At 48.6% G+C, this 27,209-nt stretch overlaps 1 protein-coding gene across 2 annotated transcripts in view; it reads left to right on the forward strand.

The window, feature by feature from the left end:
* LOC106728551 (cytochrome c oxidase assembly factor 8) overlaps positions 1-26,993 on the forward strand; it is a 30,961-nt gene extending 3,968 nt beyond the window's left edge. The window contains exons 2-6 of one of the 2 annotated variants that reach the window (XR_004320964.1): positions 9,027-9,224; positions 10,027-10,090; positions 18,123-18,213; positions 25,810-26,083; positions 26,171-26,993. Coding sequence is in view for 1 of the 2 variants with exons in the window: in XM_032482792.1 (XP_032338683.1) it covers positions 9,027-9,224; positions 10,027-10,090; positions 18,123-18,213; positions 21,174-21,279 (459 nt within the window). In the remaining variant the exon portion in view is untranslated. Of the gene's footprint in view, positions 1-9,026; positions 9,225-10,026; positions 10,091-18,122; positions 18,214-21,173; positions 22,094-25,809; positions 26,084-26,170 lie in introns of those variants that run through there. The other variant, XM_032482792.1, reaches the window with a different exon arrangement.
* The last annotated feature ends 216 nt before the right edge of the window (positions 26,994-27,209 follow it).

Consider the following 27,209-nt stretch of genomic DNA (forward strand, 5'->3'; position numbering starts at 1 on the left):
CCCTTCCTTTACTTACAGCAGTTTATCTGTGGGCGCTGAGGGTGTGTATGCTTTAGTTTCCCTCAGCCTGATTCTACTGATTCCATTCCCGTGGTGCAGTTTAACATGTTCCTTCTAGAGCCTTGACTACATTCAGATTTGCCTTTTTTGTTTTTGAGAAGGCTTCTTCATTGGTGATTGCTTTTCTGATGTTAAACCCACCTTACCCTCCTAGTATAAACCCAGCTTGGTCCTGACACACTGGTCCTCTTACGTTCTGCTGGATTTGGTGTGCCGATTGATTTGTCTGCATCCGTCTAGGATGGGAGGCTGGGGCCTCCAGCCCTCCAGCAGGGAAAGGCTCTCAGTTCCCACTCCAGAAGAGTCAGGGCTCTAGACCAGGAAGCGCCGAGAACAGCAGCTCCTGGCAGCATTGTCGTTCCTGTCCTTGTTGCCGGTGGTTTCCCAGCGGCGGGCAGTGAAGCCTGCCCTCAGAGAGGACCTTTGTGCTACATACCCGCACTTCTGGGAGAGGGGCCAGGGAGCAAGATCTCCCACTCCCAATCCCCGCTTCTCCTCCTAGGAGAGGCCCCAGGGTGGGCGCATGTCAGGGGAGCTCAGGAGCCTGCCCTAAAGGGAGGGGGAGGGAGGGAGAGCCGGGCTGGGCCTGCAGGGGACAGGCCCGGGCTCGGGCTGCCCAGCCTGGCAGTTCACAGTTAAAGAGAAAGAGCTGGAAGGTTCACCTCCCCCCCCCCCAGTAATGGTAACTCCGTCTGACAAGTAGGAACAGACACAGTCCTCAGCGGAACTGTTAGGTCTGTGTGCTTTCCCCACCGCATCCCGGCCACGGCGAGCCCAGGAGACTGTGCGCTCCGTGCTTTTGCTGTAAGAATAAATTATGGTGCTTATTCAAACCTCAGAGGGATTTGTCCTTTTACAGAAGGACTTCCTCCCCCAGGCCCCTTCTCCTCCCTTTTAAATAGCAGTTGTTGCGGGAACAAAGACAGAATATATGCTTATAGGGGAGAGCAGAGAAACTACCTCTGCCATCATTGAAGATAAAGTCTCTCGAATTATAGTGGGAAATGGAGGGGACTCCGAGAGTTGGGTCGCAAAGTTCACGTGTCAACTATAAAGCAGTTTATAAGTAATAACTCAGAGATAAATATGGAAAAGTAAGTGGACAGCCCTGGCTCCTCTTTGAGCTTGCTTTGTTATGTGTGTTATGACTTCCTCAGAATTTCCTGTAAGAAGAGGTGGGGTGCTGTTCTGGAAGGTGGTAAAACAGGTAAACATGTGCAGCTAGGGTGAAGTCTGCCGCCCTGTCCCCTTGCTGCTGGCAGGGCTGACCCCCGGCAGCTCTGCAGCCCCCTCAGCCTGCTTAGAGCAGGGGAAGGAGCCCTGTCTTGCAGCGAATGTTCACAGCAGTGGGCCCAGGCTGGCTCTGTTTCTGTCTCCACTCACTGGGTCCCTTTGTGTGAATCTCCTTCAGTTTCTAAGAATATCTAAACATCGCAGATGCACAGGCTTTGGGGGAGAAGTCCAAAAATACTTGCAGAAAAGTAAGGTTTGTTTTTTTTTTTTAAAGGGAAACATGGTTATAGTGTATTGTTCTTAGAATGGTGGGTAAAACGTTAAAGATCTTTGTGTGACAGTCCTGCCTGTGCTTTCTAAAAAGGATTCTTAAGTCAGCCTGTATCAGGTCAATATGTTTCAGTCCTGATGCTGAGAAGCATGGTCTCAGGGCTTAGGTAGCAGGCCAGGATGTCTCCCAACCAGCAGGGCCCTGCCACTTTCACACACGAGGGATGAACTCAGTCCTTTCCGGGGGACTTGCTGGCCTTTCATCTGGGATGTTTCCACTTTGGCTGAGCCTCTTAAGGCTCAACCCTGCTTCCCAGTGACCCCGCGAGGGACACTCTTTGGAAGTACGAGTCAAAAGTAAAAATGATCAAAGATCTGCAAGAAGAAATGAATGCAGAAGAATTAGCCATGCTGAACTGGTTGGTCAGGTGCAGTAGGCTGGTGTGGGGTGTGAACTGTGTCCTCTATGACCTGCAGCAGCAGTGGCCACGAAGAGGTGACAGCTGTGTCTCAACTTCTCCCCCGCTTTGGTGCCCCTCTGGCAACCGGTCAGCCTGGCTCCCCAAGTCCCCTGCAGCTCTGACCCGTCCACCTGCACCAGTGCCTCCCTGTTCTTCCACCATGTGCACGTCACACTCCAGAACACGCAGCGCCTTTGAAAGTCTCCTGGAAGACCTAGAAACTCAACAGCAAGCAGTTATGTAAAGAACACTTGGCAGCAATGGCTTCTGTCTCGCTCAGAACTTCTCGACATTCTTATGTTACTATCAGTAATTGCAGTATCCCAGTTAAACTTTGTCAGGTGTCTCTCCCCCAAGTCATTCCTATAAGTCAGAGTTTCTGAAGATGAAGTGGATTTCTTTGCATAGACATAGAGGAGGTGAACCGGAAAGATTTTTAAGAACTACGAAGAATATTCCTCTAACAAGTGCTTGTCACCACCTGCTCCCATGGGCCTGCAGTCTGCTGGGGGCTCAGGACACCCTGGAGACACCACTGAGGAGCGGGATTCAGAGCAAGGAAGCCAAGGAAGTGGAGGAAGCCGTGTTTCCTCCCGAGGAAGGGCGGAGGCTGGGCAGAGGCCAGCTGTCCCCAGTCATTAGAGGAAGTTGTGTGGGTGGAGAAGGAAGGAGAGGTGGGGCGGCTGGTCTGCGAGACCACAGTGAGGATTTTAGACTATCCTGAGGGTAATGAGTAGTCACTGGTGGTTTTTAAGGGGAGGAGTATCGCCGTGAGAGTGACTGTTTTGGGGAGATTACTTTGGCTGCAGGCTGGAGGAGTGGGAGTGGGGGCATCCTGGAGGCAGCTGGAGCTGCTTACACCAGCTGATTACAGAGCTGGAGCCCTCAGCTCCCGCTCCAGACCTGGGAACAGCTACCTGTAAAGGGCCAGGGGTGGGGGTGCCAGGCTTCAGTGTTGCTTGGGCCTGGAATTCCGTGGACTTATTCCCTCGGCCAGAGAAGAAGGCTTCTCAAAAGACAGTGTTTGACTCCCTTGGTCATCAGCTGTAGGCTCTAGCAACTTCTGCAGCTGCGAGAAAATCACCTGAGTAAAAATATTTGCATCAGTCATGAAATAAACTAACGTAAAATGGGTAGAAGATCTTAATTCTAGCAGCTTCATCCTCCAGAAGTCTGAAGATGATATTAAAAAAAGTATCAGAAGCAGCAGAGCTTGCTAATGTTTATTGCATGGAAATGAGGCTAATTGGACAGAATTCTTATGGTAAAAACTGCAGAGAATTTTAGAAATGTTTTCTTTAAGAAAAGATTTCCTTACTGTTTTTCTAATATACACACACTTATATTTGTTTGCTCCTACAAGACATTAACTATAGGAAACATAATTAAACTTTTTAAAATTATGTTGATGATTTTGGATATTCTGTTAAGTTTCAACTATGTCCTCATAAATATCTTTAGGAAAATTAAAACACTTTCAGGCACTTTAAATAATGGGATAAGGTTTAGCTTTCTAGAGTGCTGAAGGACAGAACCAGCCACCCTAAAATAGTCCTCTTTGGCAAAAAGATTGTTTTGAGCTAAAGGCACTGGAAGAGCAGCAGGTGCAAAGAGGGTGCTCCGGCCTGCTCTTTTCTTCCTAAAGCAGAAGGTAAAACTCCTGTGTGAAAGCTGCCTTCCCTAAATCAGGAGGAAAGAAGCATTCTCACCACCAGAGACTGAAAGAAGTCTGTGAAAACAGATTGTTTAAAGTAACACTTACGGTTAGTCTCACCGTACATTTTAGTCACTTTTCCACAATGGCGACTTCTTGTTCAGCCTAGTATATGGGCACTTGGGCCTATCTGCTTTTTGGGGGTCCTCATTTTCCTATGGGGATTCCCATATGCATGTGAAAAATCTATGTTTTTCTTTTGTTAATCTGTCTTGTGTTAATTTAACTCTTAGGCCCATTTGGGGATTCTAAGAGGGTAGAGGGGAAGTTTTGCCTCCTTTACTAAAAATTAAATTATAATTATCTCTGCTTTTGAGGTTATTTGCATCTGTTACCCTGTATGGTAGAGAGAGCATACAATGGTATTTCTGTGCATCTCTTTCCAACTCCTTGTTCAGTAACATCATTTTGCGGGCTTGAAATTATCCGTGGTGTAAGTAATTGCACCATGCAAATGGGCAAATGCTCCCAGTCAGGGTTTGATTTATTGGTTTGTTAATTGTCTAGACTTAGGAAAGTGAAGGAGAAATGTTGTTGCAGGTGACCCTGGAACAACATGAGTTTGAACTGCACAGGTCTGCTTATGCTCAGAGTTTTTCTATAGAACCACATACCCCCAGGTTGGTTGAATCTGCAGGTGTGGGACCTGGGATCTGGAGGGCTGGCTGTAGAGTTGTACATGGGTTTTCAAGTACATGGAGGGTCCTCACCCCTGATCACCACATTGTTCAAGGGTCAGCTGTCACATGGAGTAAATTAAGAGGGATACCTTGTCTGTTGACATCACGTTGTGAACAGACCAGAACTGAGGGAATAATCTTCTAGTCTCCAAAACTGCTATCCATGTTTATCAAAGAAATCGCTGTGTGTTGGCAATGGGTGAGTCTGACGTGGGTCTTGTTCACCCTACTTAGTATGAAATCACCTTTGTGTCCCAAGTACGCCTATTAGTTAGTCACCTGCAGCCAGGTTTTGGCTATTTGCACCAAACTTAGCAAAAATCAGCAAAAGAGCCACAGCAAGATGCCGCTTGATCCCCACTAGGGTGGCCATGAGTTAGACAACGGACAGCAGCAAGTGTTGGCGAGGATGTGGAGAAGCTGGTTACGTTGCTGGGGGCAATGTAAAATAGTGCAGACACTTTGGAAACGCCTATATTTACACCCAAGAGAGATGAAGACAGATGTCTACACAAAAATCAATACGCGAATGTTCATGACAGCATTGTTTAAAATAGCCCCAAAGTGGAAACAACCCGAATGTTCTCAGCTGATAAACAGGTAAATAAAAAGTGTTTATATCCATCCTATGGACTGTCATCCAGCCATAAAAAGAAATGGGCTGACGCATGCTGCAACCGGTTGAACCTTGAAATCACGTTAAGTGAAAGACGTCAGTCCCAGAAAGCACATACTTGTGTGATCCCGTTTACGTGAAATGTACAGAACAAGCAGACCCACAGAGCCCCAGGCAGAGTCATGGCCGCCAGGCCCTTGGGCACCGGGTTTCTTTTTGGAGGGATGGAACGTTCTGGAATTAATGGTGATGGTTGCACAGCTCTACTTTAAAAGGGTTAATTTTATAGTATGTGAATTATCTCTCACTAAAGCTATTGTTAAAAGTTAACGAAAGCTTTGTGAGACTTGCTTAGCTGCGTGGGATTCACAAGAAGGAGTGTCATGTATTTTATCATTACTTGTAAAGTGTGTGCTGCTCATCAGCCATATTAAACGTTTTCTAGCGGCTACTGCCCAGAGGGCAGCTCTGTCTGGCTCCTCACCACCGTCCCCTGCCTTCTCCTCATTCTTCTGTCCCTGCAGCCCCTACTCTCCCCCCATGCCACCCCCACCAGCCGCTGAGGACGACTTCTGTCCTCTCCGCCCTCTCCGAGTGTAGGTTCCCCACGTCTGCTCCCGAGAAGGCCTGCAGGACCCTTCCTCATGTCCCCGGGGCCTCCTCCAGCCTAAGCTCCATCAGTGCTCTGTAAATTTGGGTGAATTTTAGGGAGCACTCCACTTAGTGACAATTGTCACCAGAATTTTAACTTATTACTATACAGCTTCTTTTCAGTGATTGAACGTTTTCTATCCATTTTTCCCCCATTCAAACGCTGTATTTTACTTAATCTGTCAAGGATCCTTAAATTTTTGAATTTATTTTAAAAGATAGTTTTCTAAAAATATCTCGAAAGTCTGTGGGAATCATATATACTTTTCAACATTTCCTGCCCATTCGCTTATTCTAGACTCAAAATAATTTTCTAAATAGTAAGCATTCTGATGCTGAGCTAAACATGACAGATTTGTAATAAAATACGTGCCAGTGTTGTCCTGAAGGGAGAGCTGTAATGTGTTACAACTCAGAAGCTATCTAAAGATTTGTCTGTTTCATTGTGTGCAAATTTTACCTTAAAAAAAAAATAAACAATATTGAGTTTAGGGAAAGTGTACTGATTTCTGCAAAAAAAAAAAAAAAGTAAAAAAAGGAAGCTGTGTTCTCAGGTGTGTGTTCAAGCTTTTTGCGTGAGTGGGTGCCCCTGCATATTTTGTAACCTAACGACCTGCTGAACTCAGGAGTGACCAGAGCTGACGCAGCATCCCGAAGTGTTCTCTGTGGGCTCTGAGCCCTGTAACCCGCCCCCAACCAGACCCACTGCTACCCTTGTCCTGTTTACATTCTTTCTGTTTTTAGGCTGCTTGGGAATTTAGAAGACTTAGGAGGCTCCTAGCATCCGAGACAAGGAGTGCCGCCGGGCAGGTCTGCAATTAGCACTCTCCTTCAGTTAACGCCAAGTTCTTAGGCTGCTCGGTGTGCGTTGGTGGTGATTAGTGGTGGCTGTCAAAGTGAAAACGCACAAGCTGTGTTTCCTCAAGAGTGACTTGGTTTCCCCTATCAGTCTACACTTGGTTCTTTACCCTAGTTGTTAAGGGTTTAGTCCAGGGACCTAAGAGAGGGTCAGACCCACACTGGGGACAGGAAGGCTCAGGCTACAGGCAGAGTAGAGCTTCTCCTTGGTCCCTCCTTCGCTCTGTGATGCTCCCACCACGTGAGACATTGCAAAATGCACAGCTGTACCAGGTTAGCTGCATTAATTTGTGAAATTATTAGCTATTATTTCTACATTTTTCAAGTTGTCAGTAAGCAGCCAAGTCTAAGATAAGAACTGTCTTATCTTAAATTTTGCAAACCTGCATCTCTGTTTTTAGTTCCTTGGAAGTGGCAGCTTATAATGGTGGTAGTGAAGTACTGAAATACCCTGAATGAAGTGCCCTCTAAATGCAAAAGAACTGTTCGATGTGGTAATTTTTTGTCTTTATAATTTTAATTGACTTTATTGAGTTGTAATTTATATATACTAAAATTAGTGCACCCATTTTGAGTGTACATTTGATGAGTTTTGACAAACGTGTAAATCCTTGCAGTCACCACTCCAGTAAGATGTGTAACATCACTCCACCCCTCACTCCGGGCAACCACTGATCTGATTACTTTTAAAAAATATTTTATTTATTCATTATTGTATTAATTTAATTATTTTATTTTGGTGGGAGGAGGGAGGTAATTAGGTTTATTTACTTTTTTACAGGAGGTACCGGGAATTGAATCCAGGACCTCATGCCTGTTCAGCTCGTGCTCCACCACTTGAGCCATGCGCTCCGCCTTGACCTGATTACTTTTTCTAGAATGTCACACATGTGCAATCACGTCGTCTTTGGTGCCGGGCTCTTCCACTCCGTGTATTATTTTGAGGTCCTCTGCGTTGCACCTGTCGGTGGCCCACTCCTGTTGCTGAGTAGTTTTCTGGTTGTTCACAGAGGCAGGGCGGGTGGGGGTACCCTTGCTCTGGATGTGGGAGGCGGGTTCAGTAGAGCTTGCTTTTTCACAAGTAAGATACAAGAAACTTCCAGATTGACTGTTATTTCCCCTCGTGAACTGTGGTTACATTGGTCTCCTGGCAAGCAAATGGAGAGCTAATCTTTGATTACTCAGCTCATCTTTTTAGTTTAGTGTCAGGTTTATGGAAGTCCAGTCCGCAGCCAGGAAAATTCACTCCTGACAAACATGTACACCACAATTCAGGACACAGAACACGTTTACTGCCCCGGAGAATCCCTTTATGGTCAGCCCCTTCCTCCACACGCACCTGGCTTCCCCGGATGCTTTGTGACCAGAACCATCCAGGGTGTGGCCTCACGGTGATGGGAGGTTCACCGCGTTGCCTTTGGTCCCTCTGGTGGAGGAGTGCCCACCACATGGCCTCACCATGCAGCAGGGGGAGGGCTCTTGGGCTGTTTCCAGATTTGGGCAGCTATAAAAAAAGCCACTTTAAACAGTCACATCCAGGGTTTTGTGTGAACATACATATCCATGTGTCTTGGATTAATAACCTGGGGAGGGAGGGGTGGCTGGGTTTATGTTGAGTGTGTGTTTAATTTTTCATGGTGGACTGCCAACCTTTTTTCCAAAGTGGTTGTGCCGTTTTGCATTCCCACAAGCAACGTTTAAGAGCTCGATTGTTTTACATCCTTGACAGCACTCATTTTGGCAGATTTTTTTGTGGCTTTTTTTAGCCGTATTAATAAGCATGTGGTGGTATCTCATCATGGTTTTAATTTGCATTTCCCTAATGACTAATGAGGTTGGGCATTTTTTATGTGCTTATTTGCCGTCTGTATAACTTCTTCAGAGAAACTTTTATTTAGATATTTTGCCCGTTTTATAATTGGGGTGTTTGTTTTCTTATTATGGAGTTTAGAGAAATCTTCGTATGTTCTGGAAACAAGTCCTTTTTACAGCTTTACATATATTTTCTCCCAGTCCGTGGTTGGTGTTTTCATTTTCTTTGTAGTGTCTTTAGGAGAGCAGAAAATTTTAACTTTGGTGAAGTCCAGTTCATCTGTTTCTTGTGTTGTGGATTGTGCTTTTGGTGTTGTATCTGAGAAATCTTTGCCTAATGTGAGGTTGTAAAATTTTTATTGTGTTTTAGAGGTTTTATAGTTTTACATTTTAGGCCTTTGATTCTTTTTGAGTTAAGTTTTGTCTGTGGTGCAAAGTACAGGTTGACATTGTTTTTCTGCCGTAGGATGTTAACTTAGTCCAGCACCGCTGTTGAACGAGTTTGATATAGTGTTAATGATATTCATTACAGTTCTTTTAATTTTGATATTCCCTGGCACATAGTCTTCAAAAGAGGAAGCTAACGTGGGTCTTTAATAAACCCCGAGTGTTCATCTTATAATACTGGGGTTTTTCTTAGTTGTATATTAATCCCATGTATTTTGTTAAAGATCTCAAGATTCTGCCCTCCGAGAAAATCTTGCCATGATTGGATAGGACCCCCAGATAAATATTCAAACCTTCGACCTGTTCACTTTTACATCCCTGAAAATGAATCACCATTAGAACAAAAGCTGAGAGAATTAAGACAAGAAACACAAGAATGGAACCAACAGTTCTGGGCAAACCAGAATTTGACTTTTCATAAGGTAAGTCTAGGTTTCATGTTAGAATGGGAAAATGATACAGTTGGCCACTTGGGGGCGCTACATCCTTAGTATATGCTTTGCCTTAAGTTTGATAGCGTCTGTCTCTCTCCCCTGTGTACATGTACGGGTATATGTTCATATGTATGTAATTTTAGAATCAACATGTAACTGTACAGAAGAAATATTGGTCATTAGTAGAATCACAGATCTTGAGACCTTCAGGGAAATGCAGGACGTAGCAGAGCCAGAACTACAACTCTGTCTTTCACATGTGCGTGTCTTGTGTGCTTCTGGGATGTGCTGTTATTCTTCTGAGAATTCAGAATCCTTAAGAGCCTACTCGTCGATAAAGTACATGAGAAAGAAGCATAAATATTCTAATTCCAGAAGAAAGACTTCGAGGCAATAGGTGTTTATCCATTTCTGCGGGCCAAGTCAAATGGAGTGTGTTTATCTTATTCTGTGGATTTACAAACATGCAGTACCTCCGAAAGTTCATTAAACATCTCATTTTCAAATCCTCTTTCAAGCGTGAAACTTCTAACCAAGTTCAGATGGTTTCAAACAGGCTGTGAGATGGGCCACTTCTTGGGAAACCCACATCCAGCCCCTCCAGAAGAGATGGAGGGACAGACAAAGAGGTGGAGAGGGAGGTAGTTAAGTTTACTCATTTATTTGCTTTTTTTTAGAGGAGATACTGAGGATCGAACCTGGGACCTCGTGCATGCTAAGCATGTGCTCTACCTCTTTGAGCCACACCCTCCCCACCTAGAAAGGGATTCTGATAGCTGTTTTCTTTCAGGAAAAAGAAGAATTTATTCACTCAAGACTAAAAGCTAAAGGCCTGGGACTGAGAGCTGAATCAGGTCAGTTCATTTGCTCTTTGTCTGCCAGCACTGTTATTGTTTGAGTAGCTACATGAGAAGATAAAAAGAAAAGATGTTGAGTGAAGTAGACCAAGTTCAGGGGCAAGTCCCGGCCCCCTGGGGCAGGTGCCCTGAGGGTGTCTTCAGCGAGGTGGACGTCTGTCCCCCTCCTGCTCCCTCCTCTCTCTCTGGGTGAGGTCAGCCTCCTCATTATTTTTGGTCTTCATGGATGACTCTTTCCGACCTTTGGACTTACATCCTGAGGTCCTATGGCTTTTGCAGCCTCTGTCTCTCCCACCCTGGCTCCTGCTCCTGGATTCCTGATGGCAGTTCATGGTCCCACCACCCAAGAGCTGGAAACTGGGAGTCATCCTGGGAGCCTCCCCCGACTCCCCCTTCATCTCTTAGACATTTCTCAGCACTCCCTCTACTCCTTGTCCTTTAAATGTTGCTTTAATTCAGGCCCTTGTTAATTCTCTGCCTACTACAGTAACTTCCTAATTGGTTCCCTTGCCCCCAGTCTCTAAATCAGGGGTCAACAAACTTTCTGTGAAGGGCTAGGTAGTAAATAATTTGGTCTTTCTGAACCATGTTAGGTCTCTGCTTCGGTGACTCAACTCTGCTGTTGTCCTGTGAAAGTAGCCATAGAAAATATATGAATTAATGGGCATGAATGTGTCTCGATAAAACTTTATTTACAAAAACAGGTGGTAGGCCAGTTTTGGCCTACAGGCTGTAGTTTATCAGCTCCTGCCTTAAATCCATTCTTTGTGCTGTGGGCAGATGTTCTACCCAAAATGCAGATGTGACATTGGCCACTGGCTTAGGTTTTTAGATTTCCTTTGACTGCAGAGTGGCAGCCATGCTCCTCCATCTAGACCGAGGGCTGCCGGCCCCTGCCCATCTCACCTGTCACGTCTGGTTCCCGTGCTTTGTGCTTGATGTGCCTTCACTCTGTTCCCCCTGCCTACCATGCCGTCCTTCCTTTCTGGATGGAAAGTCTAGTGCACTTGAATAATTTTTTCTTGGGGTTGGTGTTAGACCTTGGTGACACATCATACTGTTTGCTAAACAGGTGTCTGCTGATGAAACATTCTGATGAACAATCGGAGGCCACTGACTCCAAAAGCCAGATCTTTGTTGGGCTAAGGTGTCACCTGTCTCCCTGCCGACTTGGTCTGGCCTGGGTGCGTTTGGAGTGCAAAGCTGGGGAAGACGCAGTAGCCCCTTGCTGTCCGCGGCGCGGGCCGCATCCAGAGTCTGGGAGGGCAGGAGCGAGCAGGAAAGGGTGCTGTGTCCTAGCAGGTTGTTTGGGTTTTTGCTGGGCAATACATTTTTACATTTTTGTTTCATTTTTATGGTGACAAATAATTTTAAAGTTTATTTCCTTTTTTTTTTTTTCAAATACAAAGCTAAGCCGCAAACAGGTGCAACCAAGGCATTCTATCTCACATTTACACACTCGCATCAGACCCTCCTCCAGCTCACTGAGCCCTGGCCAGGCAGGTGCTGGGTGGCGGGAAGGCTTTCTCAGGCAGCACTGTCACGAGGCCGGGCTCTTGTGTCTACACACAGCTCTGGGCTGGGCTGTGCTGGTGCTGTGCCAAGTCCTTGCCTAAACATTCTGTTTTATTCCCTGCAATGACCTAGTGAAGTAAGTGCTGTTACTTTTACCATTTTACAGATGAGGAGCCTGAGGGCAGGGTATTTGACCAAAATTGCACAGCGAGTGCGTGGAGCGGCCTGGGTCCTGACCTGGGGAGTCGGGTTCCAGGGGCCTGCCCGACCTCCCCTCGCACAGTGGCCCTCAGCTCGCTCGCCCCGCGCTGTCCTGGCCACCCTGGCCGGCGAGGCTTTGGGCTGTGTGGGCCACAGACATGTCGGTCAGCGTGTCATCAGGTTGTTTTGGGTCTTATTATTTTAATAACATTGAGATTCCTTTTGAAAGACAGGCCTTTATTAGATTTCAGAATATGGAAAGAATGGATTGAGGAAAGGACACGTGAAGGGAGGTGCCTGCTCTGCCAGCTGTTCAAACGCTCACTGCCGCAGTGGGAGGAGTGGGGGGTAGATGGCGCACCACCTCCGGGGGCCCGAGTGTGCAGTTTGACAGCTGAGTACAGGGGCCCACGGAGCCCAGGGAAGAAGAGTTTTGTTTACTGAATGATGTTGAAGAAACTAATTACTTTCGGCTTGAAAGGATAAACTTAGACTCACGTATTCCAATGGATCAAAAAGTTAATTATTAAAAATCAATTTTTTGTGGATTAAAAAGTTAAATACATCGTTCCTGGTTATAGACAGTCTAACAAAATAATAGTGACCCTCCATTATCTGGAGGGGTGATGATTCCCTGCTTGAAAGTAAAGGTGGGAAGATTTAAGAGTATGAAAACTGGCCGCATCGGGATGGGTTAAGACTCCCCGTGATGTATCCTTCTGGAAAGGAGCGTTTGCTGAGGGGACACGGATGTGGCTCAGGGCCAGGACCAGGACCAGGGCAGAGCTGGGCTCACGCACGGCCTGCGCTTGGACGCTGGCACCTAGAGGGACCTGGGACGTCCTCCCTCCTCCCATTTAATCCCCTCTCTACCCCACTGCTTCAGCCTTGTCTTACTGTAGACAGGCTTCCTCCACCTCCCAGTTTATACCTCCCTAGTTCATGGAAGTAGCCAGCCTGAGGCTTTTCCCAGGCCGGGGCCAGCCAGCAGGGAGTTGAGTGCCCCAGGACTGGCAGAGGACTGAGGGGCGGGGGTTGTGTTGAAGGAGCGAGGCTTCCCCATGGAGACGAGATGCAGGAAACGCTCAGACTGCCCAGCAAACTGGAGGGCCAGGCAGACAAAGGAGTCAGCGTCCAGGAAACCAGTCAGACATGAACAGCAGACTAGGGGGCATTTGTGGCACAGTGGAAGAGGCAGTGTGGACTTTATGAAAAGCCTTAACAAGTTTGTAGAAATAATAAGACACATACAGATGCATAATGTGACTACAAGAAAAGAATTTTGCTCAAACTCTAAATTTAGTAGTGCACTTTAAAACAGCACCTAGGCATCATTTTATGCTTACTGAGCTCAAGGTGAGGATGTTTTCAGTGACTGGACTCGGCACTGCGGGAGTCACGTTGACAGGGCACTGCTCATCGATTGCTGGTGGCGTAGAAAATGCCCAGCTCCCTTCCCAGAAGGGCTTAGTTGCATGAAGTACACATATGCCAAGAAGCAGAGAAATATGACCACGGAGCGTCCTAGAGGAAAACGGGAGAAGACCTCACTCTGTGTCCCATGCAGCATCACCCTTCTTTGCCTCAAAATGGGAAGAATCTGAATATTCAGTCACTTCACATTGGACAAGGCTGCATGGCCCGCCTGCTCACTGGAGGTTCCCTGGAAGCTTCTGCAGCAGTGCAGGACAGCTGCCGACTTCAAGTGCAGAGGGAAGGGCCCATGGCTTCAACCCTGCCCGTCCCGGATGAGGTCTCAGCGGTGCCGTGGGAGGACTCCTGCGCCTGGCTCCCTCACTGCTGAGGTGTTCATGCGGGCGGGGTGGGGCGGGCGCCACGGGTGGGTCGACGCGGCTGGTGGTGGGTTTTCAGCGAGAGTGCAGTGAGCTGGGTCGTTTTAGCTCTTTCTTTACTTAGTTTTGCTCAGATTCATCGCTGCAGGGCTGACAGGTGTGCAACCTGAATTCCTCAGCAGACGTTTACGGCGCTTCTGCTTTTTGCTGGGCGTCAGCCTGGGACCGTTTGAGTGACACACCAGCGTAGACCACCCGCTGACCGTGGCCCCGGCCTGTCCTCGGGACCCTGGCACCCCTGCCGTTCTGCCAGCGGGGTATCAAGTGTGCTCTTGGGGCCCCGTTCACCCCCCACCCCTGCCGCACAGGCTGCAACTCAGTTCACCTCAGAGCAGCCTGTGAGGGGTGCCGTGGTGACCGCGGCCTCTGGCTGAGAGCCACTGTTCAACCGTACAGCCGGGGAGGGACAGAACGCCTTCCCCATGGAGCTGCCCTAACCGCCACTGCCGGGCGGACCTGTCCCTCCTCTTCAGCTCCTCCTGTGTGCGGAAGGCCAGGGAGAGATGGGCCGGGAGGCTGGCTGGAGGGAACAGACTGGCGGAAACCCGCTCCTGGCTCAGAAAACACTGGTGCTCGGGGGCCAGCGTGCTCGCTCACTGCCCGAAGCCGGGGTCTCCGACCTGCGGCCCCTCATGGCGCGCCAGCCCTGCCTGCCCCCCACCACTCAGCGTTTAGCCACATCTGTGCCTCTCCTCTGTCTGTGCACCTCCCCTGTCTCTGCCCTGTGGGATCGTATTCATCCTTCAAGACCCAGCTTGACTGTCACCTCCCCTGGAAGCCCTCAGGCAGCTGGTTGTTCCCCCCTCACCCCACTTCGCAGCCATCTGTTCATTGATTAAGGTACTTCCGAATACTTGCCATCTCCGGGCTAGTCCCTAGGACTAGTGTGGATGAGACAGAACCATGGTCTTGCCTTTGCAGAGCTGACCTCCCTGCGTGACCAGCAGACAAACAGCTCAGTAAATACACTCTGCACTCCTGGGTGTGTTGACCACTGGCAGAGAAAAGCAGGGAAGTGAGGAGGAGCGGGAGTTTAAACGGAGGCCTCAGAGAAGGCCTCTCTGAAGGGGAGGCAGCTGGAGGGAGGTCCGGGAGAGAATCTTCTAGATGGAGGTTTTGAGGAGTGGCAGGAGGCTGGGTCAGAGGAGCCAGGACACTTGGAATAAACGGCCATTTGCTCAGGCATTGGGAGTCCAGGCGACATATAGGCCCATGGCCAGGCTGGTGGGGTGGCGCCAGTCTTTGTATGAGGGATACCTGCTTGTGCCCTGCAGTCTGAGCATCTGCCTCCCTGCTGTGTGAGTCCTGGGCTGGCTGCTTTCCCTCCCATTTCTGTGAAAACATGCCCTGGGGTACCCCTCCCAGCTCTCCCTCTGTCTCCACGAATCCCAGATGGGGCTGAAGCATTGGCATCGGCTGTGCGGCCAGGAAGCATGGCGTCTGCTTGGAGACAACACCTGTTGGGGGCGAGTGGGTTAAACCCTGGGAGGAACCCGAGGGGGGCATCTCTATGTGGGGCTGCTCTGAAGTACAGGAGCCTGGGTGTGGTGCCTGTTCGGGGCTTAGGGCTTCCAAGCCAGAGTGCCCCCTCCCATGTGGTCTCATTCCTTTTCCCCTGAGCCATTGCTGGGTGTCTAGAGACTGGCCCCTGGGCTGCTGTGCGGTCCTGCCCTCCCCCGACACTGGCAGGCTGTGGTTCCTGTCCTGTGTGGCCTTTCAAGTCGTGTGAGTGTGGGGCGGGGGGAGCCCTGAGAGTGGGCACTGCAGTTGGCATCTCCTGCCACAGAGGTGACTGGGTCTGTCCCTGTGTCATCAGTCCCCTCCAGCACCTAGTGTGTCACCTGGTTCAGCGTGTGCTCACTGACTTGGAGGTGGAACGGTTAGGCTGCTGTCCACCCCAGGATGCAACCAAGTTCGGCAACATCTGACATCGCTACACCGGTAGTTCACGGTCCTTAGGAGCTCAGAAAGCATTGGTCTCTAAGTGAGGAAACCCACCACACACGGATAGGTCCACGCCTATGGATGTGTCAGTTGTGAGGAAAATTAGTTACCCTATAACCATTAGGGTCTAGTGGTAAAGAAGGTGTTTCCCCCCTCAAGTCTTTTTTCCTTTACTGAGATACAATTCACACACCGTAAAGTTCACACTTTTAAAGTGTACAGTTCTGTGGTTTTGGTGTTCACAAGATTGTACAACCATCACCACTAATTCCAGAACATTTTCATCACCCCAAAAAGAAACTCCATATCCACTGGCAGGCAGTCACAGTCCCTCCTCCCACATGCCCCTGACAGCCACGTATCTACTTTGTTTCTGTGGATTTGCTTGTTCTGGACATTCCCAGATAAATGGCATCGTATACAGGCATACCTCGTTTCATTGAGCTCTGCTTTGTTGTGCTTTGAAGAGACTGTTTTTTATAAATTGAATGTTTGTGGTAAGCCTGCATAGAGTGTATCCATTGGTGCAATTTTTCCAACAGTAGTATTTTGTAATTAAGGAATGTATTTTTTTAGACATGCTGTTGCAAACTTAATAGACTACAGTAGAATGTAAACATAACTTTTATATGTACTGAGAAACCAGAAAATCTGTGTGACTCGCTTTACTGCAGTATTTCCTTCATTGTGGTGATCTGGAGCGGAACCCACAACATCTCCAAGGTCTGCCTGTAACGTTAGTGCAGTCTTCAGTGTGTACCTTCTTTCACTAAAGAGTGTGTTCAAGGTCCATCCAGTTCAGAAGCATGTGTCAGTACTTCGAAGATTCCTTTTTTATGGCTGAATAATATTCCATTATATGGATATACCTCATTTTGTTTATCTGTCAGTTGACGGACAAACATTTGGCTTGTTTTTATTTTTTGACTATTATGAATAATGCTGCTATGAACAATCATGTATATGGAATTGTGGGGTCAACTGATAACTCTGTGTTTAACTTTTTGAGGAACTGCTGAGCTGTTTTTCCAAAGTCGTTTTTCATTCCCACCAGTAGTGTATGAGGGTCCCAGAATCTCCACATCCTCATCAGCACTTGTGATTGTCGGGGTTTTGATTGTAGTCATCCTTGTGGGTGTGAAGTGGTATCTCACTCTTTTCGAGTTGAATTTCCTTAAGGACTAATGATGTTGAATATCTTTTCATGTTCTTCTTGGCCATTTCTATGTCTCCTTTAGAGAGATGTCTATTCAGATCCTTTGCCCATTTTAAGATTGGGTTATTTCTCTCTTTATTGTTGACTAACTGTAAGAGTACTTTACATGCTCTGGGTTTTAGAACCTGTATTAGAAGGATGATTTGCAAATATTTTATCACATTCCATAAGCTATCTTTTCACTTTCTCAGTAGTGCTCTTTGAAGCAGAAAAGTTCTACATTTTGATGAGGTCCAGTTTATCTATTTTCTCTGTTTGCCTGTGCTTTAGGTGTCATGTTTAACTAAAATGCATTGCTTAATTCAAGGTGATAAAGATTTGCACGTTTTCCTCTGAGAATTTTATAGTTTTAGCTCTTAAATTTAGACCTTTGAGCCATTTTGATCGTGGTGAGATAGGGATTGATCCTTTTTAAAAAAAATTTATTATTTTTTTAATGCAGGCTCTGGGGATGGAGCCCAGGACCTTGTGCATGTTAAGCATGTGCTCTGCCACTGACCTGTACCTTCTCCCCCGCCCTTTTTTTTTTTTTTTTTTGCATGTAGATATCTGGTTGTCCTAGGCATCGTTTGTCGAGAAGACTGTCCATCCCCGTTGCATTGTCTTGGCACCCTTGTGGAAAATCACTTCCCACAAATGTCGGGGTTTACTTCTGGAATCTAAGTGCTGTTGTGCTGATCTGTATGTCCGTCCTTCTGCCAGTACCACACTGTCTTGATAACTGTCGCTTTGTAGTACGTTTTGAATATGACAAGTGTAAGTCCTCCACCAATGTTCTTCCTTTTCAAGATTGTTTTGGCCACTGGGTTTCCTTACATTTTCATATGAATTTTAGGATCCACTTACCAATTTCTGCAGAAAAGGAAAGAAAGAAAGAAAGCCAGCCAGCCAGCCAGCCAGGCCAGCCGAGGTTTGATAGGGTTTGTGCTGAACTTGTGGGCCGTTTTCGGGGGTGTGTCACCCTAACAGCGTTATGTCTTTGAAACCATAGATGTGGGAGGTCTTTCCATTTGCTCAGGTCTTTCACTTCTTTCGACTATGTTTCGTGGTGTTTCCATGTGTAAGCCTTACGCTTCCCTTCTTAAATTTATCCCTAAGTCTTTTATTCTTTTTGATGTTATTGTAAATGGAATTGTTTTCTTAATTTCATTTTCAGATTGTTTCTTGCAAATGTATAGAAATACGGTTGATACTTGAATATTGATCTTGTGTCCTGCAACCGTGCTGAACTCCTTTATTACCTTTAATAATTTCTTTAGAACCAATTAAACAAGTTTGATTAATTGAAATTAATTTTCAGGTCAAAAAGCAACACTGAATGCAGAAGAAATGGCTGACTTTTACAAGGAATTTTTAAGTAAAAATTTTCGGAAGCACATGTATTATAACAGGTAGGTGTTTACTTTCTTCCTGAAAATTTGAATATCACATCCATACTGGGTAGGATTATTTCCCTGCCTGAATTTAACAACATTCATGCTTATGTTAAAAGTAGAAGTTGCTATCAACTTAGTTTTTGCACTTTTAGCTCCAATTCTTTTTTTAATATCTTATTTTTTATTACTGTATTACTTATTTTATTTTAGCGGCAGGTGGCAGTTGGGTTTATTTACTTTTTGGTGGAGATGCTGGGAATTGAACCCAGGACTTTATGCATGCTAAGCATGTGCTCTACCACTTGAGCTATGCCCTCCCCACTGGTTTTGCACTTTTAAACGAAACTGCGTTTCAGTCTGTTTGCATGGCAGCCCCGTAGCAGTTTGCTTCCCTATTGCATGGACCGGAGATTCTAAACAGCACTTCCCACTAATGGAACATGGGCTCCTCTGAGAAGCACGGTCTGGGGTAGGAACAGCACAAGGGGTACAAAAGCAAAGAGGCTCAGAGACCGGGTGGGGTGGTGTCACGTGAGAGCAGTGCAGGAGGCAACTCGAGGGGCTCCCGTGGGTCACAGACGAAAGCCATTTCAGCCACACAAAATGACTGCTGTGGGTTAAAAATGTATCACGTGTACAAACATCTTTGGGATCATGATGATACTGACAGGCTTGGAGTCACCTCGGGATGTGGCTGGGCAGCCAGCTCACTACCCTGAAAATCGATAAGTGAAGGAGACATTCCAAAGAATGCTCACCTCTCCTGCCTTCCCTGTGGCGACGGTATTTCAGGGTAGCTAAGTGGAGGGGCATTTTTCCTGTAGCAGACTGACAGCTGAGGCAGCAGGAGTGATGGAGCTAGAACATTACCACTTTCCTAGTGAAATAATCGACCCGGGCATGGTCACCCACAGCCACTGGAACCAGTGGGTGGGGAGGCTGAAGGGGACTTCGTAACGGATGGACCAGGCCGACCGCTCCTGACTCGTGGGGTGCTGCCTGCGCGCCTCTGAGACTGGGAGGAAGCGCTGCTGCGAGGAGCTCCCACCCAAACAAGTGGACTGGGGTCTAGTGAGGCCTCCAAGCCTAAAGCCAGTGTACAGGAAAGAGGTCAAAGCGTGTCTGTGGGGTTGAGAGGGGGTTCACAGACCACGTGTAAATAATAACCTGAGTTACGGTCCCAAATGTTGGAAATTCTACAAGACAAATGATCCAGTTTCAATGAGTAACTAGGATTTAAAAAAAAGGAGGGGGAACTGGTAGAGAGTAAAAGAGACTTGATGCAGTATGTAGACCTTGTTTGGATCCTGATTCAGACAAACCACCTGTAAAAAGACATTTATTTTTGACAATCGGAGGAGACTAAACAGTGACTGTTGATAAGTTATCATTCATTTTCTCACATGCAGTGACGGTGCTGTGGTTGTGTGTTTCTAAAAAAGGTTTGGACGCTGCTTCATGGTGCATACGTCCAGGTGAAGTGAGCGGCATGGTGTTTGAGGTCTGCTTTAACACAGAGCGTGACAGTGTCGGGTGGGGCAGGAGGGGCAGGGTCAAGAGAGCGGGGCAGAGTTTGAGGCTGGAGGGGCTCGTGAGCGCGCACTCGGGTATAAAGGCTGGTTCCCCAACACCCGCAGTCTGTTGCTGATGAACTCTGAACTAGGTAAGTTATTCGGTCAGCCAGTGTTCAGTGCATTTCTCTGGACCTTTGATTTCTGGTGTGGACGCAGCACGTTTGCACCCTGCAGAGCTGGGTGCGCTCTGCGGGGCGCTCAGAGCAGAGACACATCCCGGCAGCGGTGGGTCCTGAACGCCCCTCTGTGGGAACAGGAAAAGCTTAGTTTGTCTTTCCCACTACATTTTATCAAATCAAGCTGTCTGTGCAGTGGAATCTGGCTTTTCCTTAATAACGTAAGGACTGCAGTCCTGACGGGATTCTGGTTTCTTTGCTTGGAAGCCTTTCTTGTTTGGGGCTTTGCTCCTCGTCCATAGCCTCACCTAAGTGGACAGAAATGAAAGCTTGTTCTCATGTGGAGGAGGGCTTTCTGTCTGGCCGCGCAAAGGCCCGGAAGACCAGCATTTTCACCTCTCGCTGTTGCTCCCGAAGCCCTCGGATAGTCCCCTTTCCTCCACACTGAGACCCAGCACGTCCCGTGAGTCCAGTCTGGAAGATCAGTTCCGCGTCCCCTCGTTAGCTCCTCTGCCCAAAAAGCACTGGCACTTGTTGGCGTTTCAGCTTTCAAGGGCTTAGCACTGAGCCTGGAATGCGTGCATTCGGTTGTGGAAGCTTGCCAAGCTTTGCCCATTCAACGGTTGACAATGTGGTGAATTTGCAAGTTTCGACATGTCCTGTCGAGCGGGCGAGGGAGCCTGTGACTGTGTGTGACCCCACCCCAGTGTTTGTATGGGAAGCGTCAGAATGATCTCGTTAGAGACGCAAATTACCCAAGAGTTCAGATCATCTAGAAAAGAGGATGTGGAACTTTGTGATGTTGGCACTTGTGATAAGTCAGCTTCTCCAGATGGAGGACTTTTGTCATGTGCTGCTCATGCGAATAAAGTGCCGGAGCCGGGAAGGTCCCCCCGGGTCCCTGCAGAGCCTCCAGTCCTTTGACTCAGTGGTCACCCCCCATCACTCAACAGCTGTGTCTCTCCAAGGATGCTGCTTCCAAGGGCTCTTTTGGAGACTTCTAACAAAACCAGAGGAAGGCTGTAGTGGCCTCCAGGAATGGGGAAAGCAGGGTTGGGGTGCACTGGGCACATCCCTCCTGAGCCTTGTTCTCAGCCTGGTGAATGTCCAGGAGGAAGGAAGGAAGGAAGGAGGCTTTTGTGGACAGTTTAGCTTTAATGAGGGTGGGAAAGGAAGAGTTGAGGAAGGGGGATGAGGAGTCAGGCTGGGCACCCACCCCCAGTGCCCGGGTGCTGGTCCTTAGGTCCTGGAGTGGGTCACACGTGCTTGTCCTGTTCCTCTGCAGGGACTGGTACAAACGTAATATTGCCATCACCTTCTTCATGGGAAAAGTGGCCCTGGAGAGGATTTGGAACAAGCTTAGACTGAAACAAAAGAAGACCAGCAGTTAGGAGCCCACCTGGCATCCGAGTTTCCACGAGAAGCAGCCGCGTAGAAGAACTCATTTCACACAGGTTCCCGCGCAGGGCAGGCTGGGAGGGTGCGGGTCCTGCTGTGCCGTGCATGGCCCACGTGGCTCCGTCCTGACCATGGATGCCAGGCTGGCTGTCAGTCGCAGAAGTGATGGTAAATAAAACCCAAGCACAGTGTACTGTTTTCTGTGTTTTTGAATTATACCAGTTTGAAAGAGAACAATATAAAAATATTAATAAAATTTCACCGAAAAATTTGACTCCACTGATGGGACTGATTTGGACACTGGCTGCCGAGTGGCCTGTAAGCCTCCTGCAGTGTTATCACGCCCTCACGCGACCGATGGGCCCTGGTTATCGGAGGCCTCGGGTCCAGGCCCTGTGGAAGCGCAGCCGTCCTGGGAGGCTTACACGTGCAGGCCCGGAGGCAAGTGCAGCATGTGTCAGACCTCAGGATGTGGAGGTGCCTCAGAGAACTTTTCCCACTCACTCCAGTGAGGCCGAGCCTGTTTCCAAAGTTTTCCTGGACAGCTTGCTGTGGACCATGCCCCTCTGTTTAACTTTTTGTGAGGTCAGCATTGTTTGAAATAGAATTATGTGGTTATAGAATGGTGAGGCTCATGATGAAGAGATCTTGCATCTGTATGAGATGACGCATGTTCACTAAACTTACTGTGCTAGTAATTTGACGATGTCGGTAAGTCAGATCATTATGCTGCACATCTTAAACTTACACAGGCTGTGTGTCAATTACATCCTAATAAAACCTGAAGAAAAAATGAAAAAAAAAAGATGAGGCTTTGTTTGTACTGCATCCTGGAGCCGTGGGGGGGGGGGGGATGCAGCTTGCAGGAGGGACACCTGCTTCAGTGGCAGTGGCCTTCAGAGCCTGTCCTCTGAGCACAGATGAGGCATCTGGAATTTACCAGAAGACACTGGCAAACAGGTTTTATTCCAAAATGAGGTGTGACAGCACAGTCATTAAGACTGTTTCTTCTGTGGCTTATAAATTGCTGCCACTGAGGATGGTTTCCAAGACAGAGTTCCAGAGACAGGGAGCGCGTTGTTCCCCACCCCGACCCCGGGCTGTTAAGGTCCACGAGGAGGAGCGAGGGAGAGTCCGGAGAGGAAAGCCCGTGTGCCGAACATCGCCGAACGCCATAGTTCCCGGGGAGCGCTGCGCTGGGGCAGTCAGCCCCGCGGCCTGCTGACCCAGGTTGGGGCAGAGGGCCCCAGAGAGCGGGGCACGTGCAGCACGCAGCGTGGAACACGAGGCTTCACAGAAATAATGCCGCTGCCTCTGCTGAACACAGCCTGTCACCAGCCCATGTGACACTGTGTGCATCTGCCAAGAAACCAGGGGAAAGTGATAACCAGCAGGGTTGGGACCGGGAGGGGCGCTGGGGTCCTTGTGAGCCAGCCCGGAGGCGTGAAGTGCTTTCTAGCTTTTGATTCCTTCTCCTGTCCCACCAGTTTCATTGAGTGGCTTCCATGTCATTTAAAGTTCTTCTGACAACTTCCAGCAGTGTCGTTTCTAATTATTTTTGCACCTCTATTCTTGGAGATTTCGAGGGTGACTTTCCATAGTAACCAATTGCAAACTGTTAAAGATACACTGAGTTACATGTTCCCAACTCTGTGGAAGCAGAGGGAGACTATGGAAAGGGGGTGTGTGTTTGTAACCGGTGGGACTGCTGAACAACCACGCAGACACAGGTGTCCTGAGTCGCCCTCTGAGATGTTAAGGTCTTGTTGTCCCCGAGCTGTTAGCCAGCTGCTCCAGATAGCTTATTTACGGAATCACTGAGCAAGTGGATTCTGCCCTTTAGCTGGTGGCTCAGTGACCCACTACCGGTATGACCACGTACAGAGCTGTTACCCGCTGTAGCTCTTCCCTGCACGTTTCATAATTTACCTCAAGATCCTCAGGGCTCCTAGAACCAAGCCTCTTGAGGTTTCAAGGAACAGAAACTTAATTAAGCGAGTGCTGATCAAGGGTTGGGGGCAGGTAACTGGTGGAAGCCAGAGAGCTCCGGACACAGACCACCTGGGCCTCTGCATTCGGGAAAGGTCTACAGCTGGGGAACAGTATGTCCCCGGTGTCCGGCAGGGACGGCCTTCGGACCACAGGCTGGGCCTGGGGCAGGTCCCTGTTCAGTGGGTGGGCATGGGGTCCACAGTGTGACTGAGGTAACGCAGCGCCGAACAGAGACTCGAGGCTCTTACCCACCCCAAGGCCCCTCACGTCTGAGGCCCAGAGGTGCTGCTGTCACAGTTCCAGGGAAGAGCGACTCCAAGATGGAAGGCAAACGTATTCTGTGTTCAGACAAAGGAAGCACAAGTGCTCCTTAGACTTTGTAAAGTAAAAACTGTGAAAGGAAAGTTTCCCTTGAAAATGGTCAGAAGGAGCAGCGCCCGGCAGTGGCAGCGTCCTGGGCTGGGAGGTGCGGTGGGAGTGGCAGGTATCTCGCCGCCCTGGGGCGGGCGGGCGGCAGAGGCCACAGTGGAGGGCACCCCCAAGGCCCGTGTCCGGAGTCAGAGTGCTTCTCCTCAGACTCTCTGCTCGGCGTCGGTTCCATGGTAGTCAGACACTGAGGCCTGGCGGGAGAGTTTTAGCAACTCAAGACTTAGTGTAGTTGAAACACGGTAACCGTGTGTCATCTTTTTTAACAATTCAATGTCAAAATGGTTACTCAGCTCATGGTGTTAGTGAGTTTCTAGGTTCTTAAATGCTGAGTAAATTAAGGAAGATATAACAATGCTGTTTTCCTCTTTCTTGAATTCTTAAACATTTACCATTAAATGACTATGGTAAATGTTACTTCAGATCATAACAAATCCAAATAAATTTAAGCTAAGGTTATTTTGATCCTAAATTTGTATGCTTAGTCAAAAAATTAGGTTGTTTTAAGATGATTCTGTCACAGTCATTCAAATAAAGTATTTTTGTAGACTTTAAAAAAATTACAGAATAAAGATGATGTCAGTGATGTATTGTATACTGCTTTTCCTAAAAAACATCTCTGATGAAATTTAATGCTTCTGTTTCTGAATTAAAAAGTAAAATAAAGTTGAGTCTCTTCCCCCTTCTGTGTGTTGGGTGCTGTTTGTAGGTGTTGGTTTTTTAATTGCTCATATTCACCCCCCCCAAAAAAGGAACCAGTATGGCCAGGAGAAGTGCGAGGACTTGGCTCATCCAGCTCAGGTCACTGACAGTGCACCTGACCGAAACATCTTTCATAATAATATGAAGGTCTGCCTCTGGGAGGTCCAGTGAAGCGGCCTCAGAACACGATTGCCTGGGAATTTCCGAGCAGGGTGGTCTGCCTGAGCCCATCTCCAGGCCCCAGCCTCCCTGTTGGTAGTAACACTCACCTGGCAGAGGCCCTGGGTGCGCTCCATGTGGCGTGTTGGGAATGGTGTCCGGCTTTCAACAGGCCCCCATGGATGCTGGGATTACAGTGATGTGTAACATCCGGAGGGGCCGGCTCCCGGTCACCTAAAGGTCTCCCTGGGGAGAGTGGACTGAGGCCAGTCCCTGGGAGAGTGGGAGCAGTGCCCTGGCGTGCCAGCCGGAGTCTGAGCAGGAAATGCCTGTGGGCTCTTCGAAGGCCCGAAGCTGTCAAGCAGTTGGCGTGCACCCAGGGCCTCTGCCAGGTGAGTGTTCCTGCAGGCGGGGAGGCCGGCGTCTTCAGGGGTTACCCCTCCCGAGTGAGCCCACGCCCACCCTCACTAGCCTGGCAACCTCACAGCAGCTCCTTAGACAAAACATGGCAGCAGGCGCTACAGAGAAGCCTCGTGCTCTGGGTGCCGCCCAGCTTCATGTGTCCTGGCCCTTCGTCCCTCCGAGGGCACAGGTCCCACCGGCCCTTCTCCTGGCCAGCCCTCTGGGCCCCTTCCTCCGCTCTGGGTGGTGGCTGGCCATGCTTCTGCACCGGAGGAGGGCGGGCAGCCACAGAGGCCCCCGCACAGCAGCCCTCTGGTTCTGCACGTTTGCAAAGACTGCTTTACGCTTCTGATTAATGGGGAGGTCACGGAACTCCTGGGAAACTGATAAAGTGTGTGTGTGTGTGTTTTTTCCCGACTAGCATTGTTTTCTTTTTCTGCTTCTAAAAACAAAAATAAAACAAATATCCAAATTCTATTATCATTTTTTAAGTTGAAAATTTAACAATGCCTCTGGTCAGAAAAGTGAAACAGGAAGGAGTAGACAGCGAAGGAGCAGCCTTCCTTTATGGGGAATCAGTTTTCCCAAAGGAGAGGCTGGGCCTTCTTGCCCGGAAAGCCCACCTGACTGGGAAGCCAGCGGGAGCTGGGATTTTGGCATCGTCAGCACGTTTTCCTCCTCTGAGCCGCTTGGCCAAACCCATCCGGGAGACTTCAACTTCAGTTCTGTTAGATTCCCTCTCCGACTCCATCAGGCCTGTATTATTTTATTTCAAAGTAATTGCTCTTAGCACCTTCCACGCTGTCTGAATCTGTGCTCAAGCTCCTCCCTCTCTTCCCCAGGTGTTAGCCTCGTGGTACTGAGTGCACCGTCTCATCCCGTACAGCTGGAGAAGCCCAATGCGTCTTGTGGGCCCCGGCCCCGGGCCACCTGCTGTTTCAGCTGTACGCTGCCCACACGCACCTGAACCGGCGGGCGGGTGAGTGGGAACAGATCGTCATCCACATTCATTCATCCGACAAATACTGAGTGCCTGTCTGTGCCAGGCACCGGGCTAGGAGACTGAGGATTTACAGTTGCTGCCCCTGCAGGGCTTACAGATGAGCAGGATTCAAGGTAAGAGAAAAAATGAGTCACATGATGAAGAACCCACCAGACTATTTTATGGAGTCAACTGATCTGATTTTCATGTTTATATTCCAGGTTAGTCGTAGATTTTAATTATATTCTTTCAACTGCAGAAGCGTCTCCTTCAAATGTACAGCAATTACATCTAAGTGCTGGTTAATTAAAGTATTTTCTTGCTAGTATCACAAAGAAAGGAAGCAGCACCATAAAACTGAGAGCCATGTTTCACAGCAGGAGCTTCAGGTTGGGGTGTGCAGACAACACGCGGGTCCTTCTCAGGGCACTGCCCCACGCATCTTCCTTCTGCTCGCTACAGAAGGCGCCTCCCGTGCCCCGTCCCCATCCTGACCTCTCCAGGCCTCAGGTGCAGCCTGCAGCGCCCTTACCCCCGGTCAGCTGGCAGACTTGCTCATGCTAGAAGGCTTGGCTCCCCAGGGAAACGTCCCAGGGTCTCTGGCCTTCTGGAGCACCATCCTCCAAAAAGAGGCCCACAACTCGTGACCTAAGGAACTTGGAGCACTCCAGGGGGACCCGGCCCTCGCCTTTGTTCAGGACATTGCCCTCAGCCTGCAGGAGCAGCAGAGGGTTTACAGGCCAGTCCTGGAGCTGGCCTGTCACTCGCTCACCTTCCCTGGAAGCACCCTTGAACCTGAGCCTAGGCGAGCTGGGTCAGCCAGGGGTGCTGGTGGACAGCTGGACGGCTGGCCACCTCTTGCCGGAAGGCCCATCTCTGTGACATCCTGCTTAGGAAGCCTGAAGCCTGTGCAGGGCACCCTCCTCTCGGAGTGCATGAGCCTCACCTCAGAGATGCCATGAGGCCCAGAGGCCAACTAGGATGAAGACTAAGTGTGTGCGTGGTAAAATACACATAACATTAAATTTACCATTTTTAAGTGAACAGTTCAGTGGCATAAAGTACATCACATCACCACAATCATTCCGTCTGTAGAACTTTATCATCTGAAACTCTGTCTCCATTAAACACTAACTCCCCGTTCCCCCTCCCCAGCCCCTGGCACCCACCAGTCTCCTGTCTGTGAATCTGACTGCTCTTGGACTTCATACAGTATCTTTTGTGATTGGCTTATTTCCCTTGGTGTGATGTCCTCAAGGC

Source organism: Camelus ferus, chromosome 6 (genome assembly GCF_009834535.1).
Source record: "Camelus ferus isolate YT-003-E chromosome 6, BCGSAC_Cfer_1.0, whole genome shotgun sequence".
Classification (NCBI taxonomy): Eukaryota; Metazoa; Chordata; class Mammalia; order Artiodactyla; family Camelidae; genus Camelus; species Camelus ferus.